Here is a 13169-nt window from a genome sequence, read left to right on the forward strand (position 1 = left end):
GAACCGTGACCTCCTGGTTCATAGGTCCACGGTTGATGCTCAACCACTGAGCCACACTGGCCGGGCAACAATGCTTCTTGATCTTGGCTAAGCCCACAGATACAGAAAATGCCAAATTATAAATGTCAGAGTGACACTGGGCAGTGATTGACTTACTTGTGTTTTAGAAACTTAAAATGTAGAAACAGAAAACACGTACCAATTTATTTTGACTATTAATGAAGTATATGTTGCTTTAGGATTAATGTTAGAATAGCTATATTTAACACAGCTCTTTAGAAGGAACTCCATTGTAAGATGGGGTTATTAATCAAGTTAAAAAAAAACAAAACTGTTCTTTAACTAAGAAAGTTTTAATTGGAGATGGATTTCAGCAGATTTGAAGAGCTGGCTTTGAGCCTTTCTTGGTTGGCAAGTAGGCAGCTTCAGAAAATTCTATGGTTTAGATTTCTGCCACATCCAGGTTGCTGTCTGTATACTCTGTTACTTCTGCAGTGTGGCAAAAACTTCAGCTGTAACTTGTGAACAAAGGTGAACAGATAATTTAGTGTGAAGCAGAAAGCATAGTTGTGTTTAGGATACTGAATAGGTCTCTTATAAGTCAAGGTACTACATTTTTTGTTTTTATTTGTTTTCAATGTGAAAAATTAAAATTTCAGATATCAATGTCTGAATGTAGTTGTATTGAATGACTTTTGCAACTTTAAAAAAAAGTAGAAATAGGAAAAGTAAGCCTTTTAGAAATTGAGCAGTGGAGGTTCAGTGGGGTGTCTGGGTTTTGCTGTCAGAAGACTGATGGGTTTTCATGCTCTTGGAGTTAATGAAGCACCAGGATCTCTGGTCCTATTCATCAGCTCAGGTGCCATCCTTACCACTGAGAGCAGGGTACAACTTAATTTTTTTTGTTCTTTTCCATCACTTTAAGCACGCAAACTCTCCAATTATTTCTCTTCTAACAACAAACTTTGTCTATATCTTTCTTTTTAAAAAATATTTTTATTGATTTCAGAGAGAGAAAGGGAGAGGGAGAGAGATGGAAACATCAATGATGAGAGAGAATCATTGATTGGCTGCCTCCTACATGCCTCCTACTGGGGATCCAGCCTGCAACCGAGGCATGTACCCTTGACCGGAATCGAACCCGGGACCCTTCAGTCTGCAGGCTGACACTCTATCCATTGAGCCAGACTGGATAGGGCTGTTTATATCTTTCATATGTCCTTTCTTTCTTGTGGACAAGCATGCCTTTCCCTTCTTCCTGACCAAGGCCAAATCCTCCATGTATTCTTAAACCTACTGCTTCCTACTTCTATCAGTTATGTTCCCTGTTACCTCCGATGTTTCATCCTTCATTAGCTTCTTCCTCTAAGGCTGGTTTATTACTTACTTTAGAAGACTTTGGTGTGGGGATCATGCATAAAAATTTCTATTTTAAAAAATAGAAGTAATGATTAGGTAGAACAAATCATTATATTCTTAAATTAATATTTTGCAGTAGGATCTGCTAAGTCAGATGTAGTCTTTGGAAACTCTGAGATTAGTCTTAACTTTTCTTACCTTTCTCTTGGCTGTTTTTAGGCCCGGCTGTGGTCCCTCACCAGTATTATGGAGTTACTCCCTGGGGCGTCTACCCTGCCAGTCTTTTCCAGCAGCAAGCTGCTGCTGCTGCTGCAGCAACAAATTCTGCTAATCAGCAGACCACCCCCCAGGCTCAGCAAGGGCAGCAGCAGGTAAATGTTAACAAAATTTATGCTGTGTAAGTGTGAATTTTACTTATTTATTAATTAAAAGGTAATGTTGGTCCAAGTAGAGAAGCACTGAATGGGTGATTTCCCTCTCATGTTTGTCTCTGAGTTTAGGCTTAGACTTAGCTGTGCTTACTGAATGCCATTTATGAATTAGGTTCTTGGTTAATGTAAATAGTTGAAATAATGATATCAGACAATTTACATATGAGAATGCTGCTTAGAGAATGGTCCAGTTAAGAGTACATGGTTATCTAGTGGCAAAGTGAGTATCATACTAACAGTAAATTTTCTTTCTGCCGTACTGTAGTTAACTGCTAAGCAACATTCTCAGATCACTTCTGGCTCTGTTACAAGTCGCTTGCCATTGAAGGGGAGGGACTGGTTCTTCAGACTGCTTATTTATAACATCTATTGGGTTGGATATAAATCTTAAACCTCTTATGTCTGTTTTAACTTACAGTAATAAGAGCTTTTAAATTGAGTTGGGAAAGGATAATTAAATGCAAAACTGAGTATATCTTTTTTATTTTAAATAGATCATTTTCTCCTGCTTGCTAGAATAACACCTATTGCTGAATATTGTGATGAATTGCAAAACTAAAAAAAAAATCACACACACACACACACACACATACATATACACATATATAATGTGAGAAGAAACCAATATTAATGTATTAATGGTTGATATCTCATTTTAGCATTGTTAAATGAATTTTTAAAATTGGGATTATTCTGTTCTTGTGGTTTTGCCTACTGCTTTTACAGTTTTCCATGTTATTTAATGTTCATTTTAATAACATTTATTAGCTATATTTAAATCCATCAAAGAATATCCCATACTTTATTTTGACAAGTCCATTATTTGATATTTAACTTAGCAATATTTTGGTGTTATAAATAAGACTGATAGCCCTGGCCAGTGTGGCTCAGTTGGTTGGGCATCACCCCCTGCACTGGAAGATTGTTGTTTGATTACCCGTCAAGGCACATGGCTGGGGTTGCAGGCTCGATTCCCAATAGGGGGTGTGCGGGCAGCAGCAGACCCATGGTTCTCTCTCATTGATGTTCATCCCTCTCCCTCTTCTTCCCCTCCTCTCTAAAATCAATAAAAACGTATTAAAAAAATAAGACTGATAAATATCCTTGTCATAAGTCCTTTGCATTATTTCAATGGACTAAATTCCTAGAAGTAGAATTTTTTTTCAAGCAATAAAATGAGCATTAGGCTTTTCATATTCATTATCTAATTAAAGCTGTCTTTTGAGACACATCATGTTCATATGTGTTTATATGATATAATAAGAATCATCTGCTTTTTATTAGTCTCACTAAGAGAGCATGTTTATTTTCTTAGATTCCACAAAATTATAGGAAGAACTTGTGTTTTGAAATTCTAGTTAGTTTATCTTGGTCCAGTATTTTTATAGTATGATCATTTTGGGGAAGCTAATGCATGATTTTCTTTGCAATAGATACAATTCTAGTACCAAGTATGTTAGGGAATTTGTTGACAGAATGGGTGATCCCTATTAATGAGTTTGTTAATAGCTCCTCTTTGTAGGTAGCCTGTATTTGTTTATGAGATGATCTTTGTGTTTAAATGGCTGCCAAATACTTGTGGATTTGAAAGACTGAAGTAATTAGCATGTTTTAAATTGAGCTCTAATAAGTGAACAACAAAGATAGTAGTAATAAGTTCTTCCTATTGAAAGCTTTCTTTTTAAAGCTAAGCCCTCTACTTTTTTTTTTTTACTTACCCTAATTCTATAGATTATATGACTTCCCATCGTAAGATTGAAGAAATAGAATTCGTATGCCTAGAATCACACAAATATGAAGTTGCTAAGATTGCAGAAGTCTGTTATTTCACAATTTTTGCTGTTTTTGACCATTTTGTGATATTTGGAGTTACGTATAACCTGCAATCTGGTCTTTGTTCTACCACTAACTGGTTGTACCTAGGGCAAATTGCCTAATTTCTCTGAAGATAGGTAGTAAACTTAACTCCTTGGATAGTGTTTTATAAATAGATTTTCAGACATTTTTAATGATTTTATTAGATGTTAAAATGTTACTTGTTAAATTTTATATATTTGTTTCCATAAAACCCAGATTTGACGCCAATTGATAAAATACATGAATATTGGCAGCTGACTTAAGAACTATGTTTTTTCATCAAGGTACTACATAGATTTCTAAAGAGTGTACCAAAGGGAAACATGTTGCTCTCATTGATACAGGATTCAATAGTCAGGACTACCTCTGTTTTTCAGGCACCATGTCCATTTACCTGTCCCCTGACATTTCATACAACTCCTAACCAAACATAAGCCATGTTTATCATGCCCAACAAAAATGATGCTTGCATGATGTTTAATTAGTTCTCTAGTAGTTTTGAACTATAAGTATTTACCATATCTCTGTGCATGCTGTTTACTTTTTCTAGAGTGAAGCTCTTCTGGGTTAATGGTTAGGTATCTTGTAAGTCTTGCCCAAACACTTGCCTGTGCAAACCTCTTCTACATATGTAAATTGAAGTATTCCTTCTCCTATAAAGTTGGGTAGTTTCTTTAGGTCACAGCAGAAATAAATTGCCTAATATTTTGATAATAATTAGCTGTTGGTTACTGATTAGCTCCTGGGTAATACATTAACTCATACTTTCAACAAATCTGTTAGATAAGCTATTATTCTCACTACTTTTACAGATAAGGAAATAATAGACTTAGGGTAATCGAAATGTCTTCTTTTCAATATGGACAATATTGTTCACCTTATGGTTATTTAATAAATATTTAATCGATGCTAGTGGTGTTTCTCTTAAATATTTTACCAAATGGTACCAAGAATAATCTGTACCCAGGCTCTTGACCACATGTCTAACTGTTAAAATCAGCAGAGTGATAGTGAAAGTGCTCTGATAAGAACTTTGCGTTTGAAAACATTGCAAAATGTATTGTTTTTAAACTTGGTAATTTTAGCTTTTATCTGTGAGTTTTGCATTTTTACCTGCTATAGTTTATAAATCTAGAGGAATAGATTCTTCAGAGTTATTCAGAGTAAGAATGATTACCAGCATCTTGACACCTGTGTGTCATTAATAAAAAAGTAGATCCAGGGTGGGACGGGAGCTGGGGGAGTGGGGGGTAAGAGATCAACCAAAGGACTTGTATGTATGCATATAAGCATAACCAATGGACGCAGACAGTAGGTGAGGGCATTTGCTGGGGGGTGGGAGCAGCCGGGTAGAGGTCAATGGGGGAAAAGGGAGACAAATGTAATACTTTAAACAATAAAGATTTTAAATTTAAAAATAAAAAATATAAAAAAGTAGATCCTTTATTACAGTGGCAGAACTGGTATTCTGCACCGAAAGGACAGTGTTCTTGACTAATGTTCATCTCCATTTAGATTGTTGTATGTTTGTAGAATTTATGAGAGGAAAAATAGAAATGATCAGGTCAGAAGCCTCTTAAACCTGGTGAACTCATTTGGATGTTTTAACTTAATTTGTTCATTTTTATATAAATCCTCTCACCCACTACATCATATTCTTTTCCTCTTCACTCACTTTTTGTCAGCTGGTGACACTTTATTATAGAGTTACTGTTTATTTCATTCACAGAATAAAAGCTCCAAGAGGGCAGAGGTTTTGTTTTATTCTTTGCTTTATTCTTGGTATAGGCCAAGTAGTAGGCATTAAAAGTATTTGATTAATTATTGAATCATCATTTTATAGGTTTTGGCTGCTTTGTAAAGATAATAAATATGTTTAACCAGTTAACTGCCACACATCCAAAATGCCATGATATTTTGAATTTAATTTAAAAAACCAATTTGCAGTGACTATTATAAAGATAAATATATGACAATTCAGGTGTTCTTGAATATTTTCAGTTGAAAATTCTCACAAAAAATGATTTGAAAGTTGGTCAGGGCTGCCACTTAGGGAAAACATTTTTTTGTTTTTATAGACGCGCATGGCGTGTGGGGAAGGTCCGCCACTTGCACCTACAGATGCTTATGGCGTACAGTGGGTTAAATTTAGGTAGAATGAATTTCACCATATGAAATGTTAACTGAATTTTTATGCTAACAGCCATGCTATGTAATACCAATATAGGAAAAATGTTTTTATAACTATCAGTTCTTAGACCCATCACAGACAACAGTATGGTGGTTAACCAGAGAGAACCGGAGAGGGGATAGTAAGGGGTAAAGGGGTTCAAATACATGGTCACTTTGGGTGGTGGGCATTACAAATGATATATCATAGAATTAAACACTTGAAACCTATATAACTTTATTAACCAACTAGAGGTCTGGTACATGAATTCAGGCACAGGTGGGGTCCGGCCAGCCCGCCCAAATCGCAGGGTGGTGGGGTGGTGGTTGGCTAGCTGGCCCCGCCCCCGGTCGAACTCCCAATAGAGAGGACCATTTGCATCTTAGCCTTTTATTATATAGGATATCATCCCAAGAAATTTAATTAAAAAAAAAAATGTAGCCAACTTAAGCATGTGGTGGGTCTTAGATATACCGAATGAGAAAAAAGTGGTTGATTTCTTTCTCTCTCTCAGGTTCTCCGTGGAGGAGCCAGCCAGCGTCCTTTGACTCCAAATCAGAATCAACAGGGACAGCAAACAGATCCACTAGTGGCAGCTGCAGCAGTGAATTCTGCCCTTGCTTTTGGACAAGGACTGGCTGCAGGCATGCCAGGTGAGGCTGCATTTTGTTCCTAATACTTTGAGGAAAAATAAAGTCTGCTTGTTGGGAGAGATTCAGAGAATAAGCAGTGCTTTTAGCTTGCTTGGGTTTGTCATGATTTGGTGACTGGCGAGGATGACATATACTTGCCCTCACTTAGACCACAGTTCGTTGATGAGAGCACCTAATTGTTCTGAGCCAGTCTTAATCTCAGTTGGTGGACACATGCACATCTCCACATATTGCTTAGATTATGCTGTTTTCATTGGTGTTGATCTAGTTCCCCTCTCAGGATTAGGTTTAGAAGGAGTGCCCTGGCCACTTTAACATTACTCCAAGCCTGTAGTCGTTATGATGATGATTTGTTTTTTCAAAATATGTTTTTTATTGATTTCGGAGAGGAAGGGAGAGGGGGAGAGAGATAGAAACATCAATGATGAGAAAGCATCATTGATTGGCTGCTTGCTGCATGCCTCCCACTGGGGACCGAGCCTGCCACCCAGAATTCCTTGATCAGAATCGAACTAGGGACCCTTCAGTCTGCGGCTGACGCTCTATCCACTGAGCCACACTGGGTAGGGTTATGATGATGTTTTTGAACAGCATTATTAGGAAGAAATTCATGATATTTCTTGATCGTGTCTAGGATTTCTTCTGAACCAGTATAAAGATGATTTGTAGCTGCCTACCCATGGTTGATATCTATATATATATTGAATATATGTAGCTCACTGTCACCTGGTCCTATTCTTTGCATGGATTGGATGTAGTTTGAGGTTCTTCCTTTGAAACAGGTTCTTACGAAATCTCAGCATAATTTTATGGATCCTTACTGAGCATGGAGTGTAGCCAAATAACTATTTCATTTATGATTTAGTGAGTAAATTTAACTTATATTATTTGTTTTGTTAGTTACTAAGTATTTATGTATTAAGAAATCACCTATAATTTCTTAGATACCTTAATAGGATTTGGAGATTCTATCTCATTAGGCATTAAAAGATCCTATTAATTGAAGCCTATCTAGGTTTTTCCTGCTAACTTGCAGCATATTTGTGCTTAGATCAGCCGTGGGCAAACTACGGCCCGCTGGCCGGATTCGGCCCGTTTGAAATGAATAAAACTAAAAAAAAAAGACCGTGCCCTTTTATGTAATGATGTTTACTTTGAATTTATATTAGTTCACACAAACACTCCATCCATGCTTTTGTTCCGGCCCTCCGGTCCAGTTTAAGAACCCATTGTGGCCCTCGAGTCAAAAAGTTTGCCCACCCCTGGCTTAGATTATTAAGTGGTATAGAAATACTGTGATTGTTGTAATCATTTGTTCCCTCTGTTATTTGTGTAGTCAGGAAAACATTAAAAAATTGTCAGTGAATGCTGGTTGGTGATAACCTTGGTTAGCACTTTGAAGAGTGTAGATATTCTCTGTTGTTCCAAATTCTCTTTCTAGCACCTAGTGGATGAAGAGTAATGCTGCTCTTATTGTGCTAGATAGTATGCTAGATCTTTCACATTCATCTTTAGCTTAATCTTCACAAGAACTTTATAAAGACAGGTATTATCCTCCTTTTACAAATGAGGAAATGGATAGCCGGAGATTTACGGTCATACAACTATCTAAGTGTTGATGCCAGCCTATACACCTAAGTCTGTCTGTCCCCAGAGCTGAGTTTGTGACTGTTTACCATATGCTGGTGCCCAGGAGACATTGTTAGTTTTATATGTACTTACAGTATGTTGCCTTTCTATTCCTAGGTTATCCGGTCTTGGCTCCTGCTGCTTACTATGACCAAACCGGTGCCCTTGTGGTGAATGCAGGAGCGAGAAATGGTCTTGGAGCTCCTGTACGACTTGTAGCTCCTGCCCCAGTCATCATTAGTTCCTCAGCTGCACAAGCAGGTGAGCTTACATCCAGGGTAAAAGGGTGATGAATGACATTCTTAAAATATGTTGAAATACACTTTATTTGACAGTTCTCAATATAGCATTTCTACCCTGTGATATATGAAAGAGAATCAGAAGCAAAAAATGGCATCGATAGATTCTGATTTTATGGCATGTACCAGTTAGTGAAGAGCAAGGACTCATTTCACTGCAAACATAGGAAGTTAGATTAGTCATATAAAATGGCACTATTGGCAGAAGTCCAAGGCTAATTTCACAGAAATCCATGTCATTATCTTCAAATAATGTAGATTTTTCGTGTCCCCCCCCCACCCAGGGGCAAGGATGGAGAAGGTGGGAGATGAGTAGAGAGACATGACAACAATAGGTTTTGGTGGGGGAGGGGAATAAGTTTTTATTTTAAGTTATATATACTTAATTGGGAATAATAGTGGGAAAATCTAGAAGAGAAGCAACATGCTTAAATGTCTTACGAATATGAGGGACTTTAGCATATGGATGACATTGGTTCTAGAAATACGGGTGTTGTTTTTTTGTTGTTGTTGTTGTTGTTTTAAATCCTTACCTGAGGATATTTTTTCCATTACTTTTAGAGAGAATGGAAGGGAGAGGGAGAGACAGAAACATCGATGTGAGAGAGACACATCAATTGGTTGCTTCCCACATGCCCCCAACCAGGGCTAATGCCCCCAACCAGGGCTGGGAGCCTTCAACCGAGTTATGTACCCTTGACTGTAATCGAACCCGGGACCCTTCAGTCCGCAGGCCAACACTCTATCCACTGAGCCAAACCCGCTAGGGCTAGAAAAATGTTTTTACCATAGATATTTGTGAAATGAACTTTTGGGAAGTAGATATATTTAAAATGGATATATTTGATATTGTACCTATTTTAAACTACAGACTCTTTAAAGCCACAATATACTGAACTTGCTCCGGTGCTATTTTGAAAGTAGAAATAGAAAATAAGAGTTTCAAATGAAGGGATCAAAGACAGATCTGTATAGCTTTTTACAAGGTTTGTGTCTACTTTGAATAGTACAGTAAAATTAAAAGATTTTCAAAAAAGGATAACAATGTAGTTTGGAAATGTGGCCAATCCCTTTTATAGCTATATGATTTGCTTTCTTCTTTATAGCTGTTGCAGCAGCCGCAGCTTCAGCAAATGGAGCAGCCGGTGGTCTTGCTGGAACAACAAATGGACCATTTCGCCCTTTAGGAACCCAGCAGCCTCAGCCCCAGCCCCAGCAGCAGCCCAATAACAGCCTGGCATCCAGCTCTTTCTATGGCAACAACTCTCTGAGCAGCAATTCCCAGAGCACCTCCCTCTTCTCCCAGGGCTCTGCCCAGCCTGCCAACACATCCTTGGGATTTGGAAGTAGCAATTCTCTCGGCGCCACCCTGGGATCAGCCCTTGGAGGGTTTGGAACAGCAGGTAGAAATCAGACTGATGTGCTTTAAAACTTATAATTACTTTTACAATCTTTATGGAACACTGACGATGCATGGAAACCTGGACAGATTCCACAGGCAGACCTGGACTGAGCCCCGTGGGAATCCAGCCATCCCACATATCTTTGAGATGATGTACTATTAAAATCAAGATTTACAGTTGGGGCCTATTTCAGGTTTATGCTTGTGTTGCTACTTATATTTCATAAACGATTTGTTATAGGAATTAGGAAAGCAGGGGAGATTTTTACTGGCACTGGGGAGAGCGTGGAGGGAAGCATAGAAATGTGGATGTTAAAAACAGGCAGGACGACTTACCAAAGATCACAGAGTAGTGGACTGTACAATCTGCAAACCTTAAGGAGTCATGAGTTTTCTGTAGTCTTTTGAGAAGAATGGAAAAGTGGAAGGAAATTAGATCAGTATATCTTTAACGCCTTATGGGAGAAGAAAAATCAGGAAAGTAGTAAGGTAAACAGTGGGATAATACAGTGTTTGTAAAACAATGTGATGTGGACACAGAAGGGCACATTTGTAAGAAGGTATCTTAAATTGGAATTGGAGTCTAGTAATAACTCTTGATTGAACGAACCCATGGAGAAAACAGGCTTTCATATATAAATCTTGTGTATGGGGCAATGTCCCATTTACAAATATGTTTTCTGTACTCCATTTTTCCTACTAGAACCTTTGGGTTGATGAAAGGCATTCTTTTTAGCCCATTTTCTTTCACCTTTTCCATAGCTTATGTGGCCGTCTGTCAGCTTTTTAACCCACCCCACCCCATAATTTGTGACACAAAAGGAAGGTAAATTTAGCATATGTGTGATGGTTTGAACAAAAGTTTCATGTTAAACTGAGCCATGTCCTCTTTATTACCTTACCTGCCCCTAGAACTGCCACATGAACAGTTAGGCTGTCTCTGCTGACAAATTTGCTGTGGTAGGGAGTCTGGATCAAAGTGTTAGGAACAGGTCACTGGGCTTGTTCTTCAAGGAACAGGCCTGTTCTTATCTGCATTGTTTTAATTCCATTTTAGTTGCAAACTCCAACACTGGCAGTGGCTCCCGCCGTGACTCCCTGACTGGCAGCAGTGACCTTTATAAGAGGACATCGAGCAGCTTGACCCCCATTGGACACAGTTTTTATAACGGCCTTAGCTTTTCCTCCTCTCCTGGACCCGTGGGCATGCCTCTCCCTAGTCAGGGACCAGGACATTCACAGACACCACCTCCTTCCCTCTCTTCACATGGATCCTCTTCAAGCTTAAACCTGGGTAAGAACCATTACTCTAACACCACCTTGAACTCGAGAAATCTCTTGCCACCGATGCCATTAGAAGTACTTTGCATAAGCAAAGCACAATCCCTTTATTCTGGAAGTGTCCTGGGTGTTCTGTGCCTTCCTTGAGTACCTCATGTTATTTAGGCTGTACCTAGATGGCATAGCAGTTATGGGTATATTAAAGTTTGGGTGTAGCCCCTATATTTTCACTTTAGTACAAACATCGTGTTCTCTGGCTGCATGTGAGAATCTTTCATTATAAACACAGTCCAGATTCATTTTAACTAAAACTGGAAAACAAAGACAGAGAAAAAGAATGTATTCACCTAGTATTACCACTTAAATATCATTATAAAAAAATTATTATTTTGCCTTATTTTTCAGACTCTCCCCCCCCATGTTTACATTTAATATCTTTTGCATATAAAGCATTTTATTTTTAAAAGTTTGCCAGATTCTTTTTTTTTAAGGCATTTTCTTTTTTATTGATTTCAGAGAGGAAGGGAGAGGGAGAGAGAGATAGAAACATCAATGATGAGAATCATTGATCGGCTGCTTCCTGCACACCCCCTATTGGGGATCAAGTCCACAACTTGGGCATGTGCCCTTGACCGGAATCGAACCCGGGACCCTTCGGTCCCCAGGCCAATGCTCTACCCACTGAGACAAACTGGCTAGAGCTGCCAATATATTTGTATATATTTTCTTAAACTATATAGCATGCTAATGAGTATAGATCTATATTTCCCAATTCTATGTTTTGGTGGTTAAATGTATGGGATTTTTAAATGTTACCATCTAGATCAGGGGTGGGCAAACTTTTTGACTCGAGGGCCACAATGGGTTCTTAAACTGGCCCGGAGGGCCAGAACAAAAGCATGGATGGAGTGTTTGTGTGAACTAATATAAATTCAAAGTAAACATCATTACATAAAAGGGTACGGTCTTTCTTTTTTTTTTTTTTTTTTTTTAAGTTTTATTCATTTCAAACGGGCCTGATTCGGCCTGCGGGCCGTAGGTTGCCCACGGCTGATCTAGATCCTAGAAAATGAGGAGGATAAAGAGGCTCCTTAATCAGCAAGCTGTAAGAATGTAGAGGCACTTTTATTATCACGTTAGAGGACAAATTTCTAAGTCTTTGAAGAGATAGGAAATAGTTTACTACTCCCTTCTCCCAGTTACTTGTCAGGTTTGGATTTTGAAGTACCGATTTATTTCTTAGATGGGGAAAGTTCAGGCATAGACTTGGAGTAACCATGTAATTTATCCTGCAGCCCAGGACACTTTTGACACTGAATTGGGGGTTCTGTTAATTGTTATTCTGTGAAGATGTGCCTAAATATGGACTGTCCCTATCCTCCTATGTAATAAAACCCAAATATGCAAATCTACTGAGTGGCGGAACAACCGGTTGCTTGGCACGCACTGACCACCAGGGGCAGACGCTCAACGCAGGAACTGCCCCCTGGTGGTCAGTGTGCTCCCACAGGGGGAGCACTGCTCAGCCAGAAGCTGGGCTCACAGCTGGTGAGCACAGTGGCAGTGGTGGGAGCCTCTCCCGCCTGCAGCGGTAAGGAATGAGGGGTCCCAGACTGCCAGAGCCCAGAACTGTGAGAGGGATGTTCTGACTGCTGGCTTAGGCCTGATCCTGGACTCTGAGAGGGCGCAGGCCAGGCTGAGGGTACACACACCCCGCCCCCCCCCCCCTCCTCCCCAGTGCATGAATTTCATGCACTGGGCCTCTAGTTTAAAATAAAATTTAAAAACACACACAACTCATCCAGTTTACATGGACTTTTTTTTTTTTTTTAACTATGTTCTTATTGATTTTAGAGAGAGGAAGGGAAAGGGAGAGAAGGACAGAAATATCAATGATGAGAAAGAATCACCAATCAGCTGCTTCCTGCAGGCGAGCTCACAACCTGGGCAGGTGCCCTGACCAGGAATCGAACCATGGTCTCCTGGCTCATGGGTCAACACTCAACCACTAAGCCACACTAGCAGGGCTTTTTTCACTTTTTAACTAGGAAGATTAAAAATGGCTTTATGGACTCAGAAATGAGGATA

The 13169-nt window shown here is 39.0% G+C and overlaps 1 protein-coding gene and 1 non-coding gene across 26 annotated transcripts in view; both read left to right on the forward strand.

Moving 5' to 3' along the window:
• PUM1 (pumilio RNA binding family member 1) overlaps window positions 1-13169 on the forward strand; it is a 121837-nt gene that overhangs the window by 73296 nt on the left and 35372 nt on the right. For 23 of the 25 annotated variants that reach the window (XR_002826296.1, XM_014468240.2, XM_014468242.2 and 20 more), the window contains 5 exons: window positions 1579-1730; window positions 6332-6470; window positions 8217-8360; window positions 9505-9801; window positions 10858-11094. Coding sequence is in view for 24 of the 25 variants with exons in the window: in XM_014468240.2 (XP_014323726.1) it covers window positions 1579-1730; window positions 6332-6470; window positions 8217-8360; window positions 9505-9801; window positions 10858-11094 (969 nt within the window). In the remaining variant the exon portion in view is untranslated. The remainder of the gene's footprint in view (window positions 1-1578; window positions 1731-6331; window positions 6471-8216; window positions 8361-9504; window positions 9802-10857; window positions 11095-13169) is intronic. The other 2 variants (XM_023744234.1, XM_023744235.1) reach the window with 1 other exon arrangement.
• Window positions 6584-6661, forward strand: LOC111823276. The gene has a single exon (XR_002826303.1). It is a non-coding gene; the product is annotated as a small nucleolar RNA SNORD103/SNORD85 (small nucleolar RNA).

Source organism: Myotis lucifugus, unplaced genomic scaffold, assembly GCF_000147115.1.
Source record: "Myotis lucifugus unplaced genomic scaffold, Myoluc2.0 scaffold_438, whole genome shotgun sequence".
NCBI classification, from domain to species: Eukaryota; Metazoa; Chordata; class Mammalia; order Chiroptera; family Vespertilionidae; genus Myotis; species Myotis lucifugus.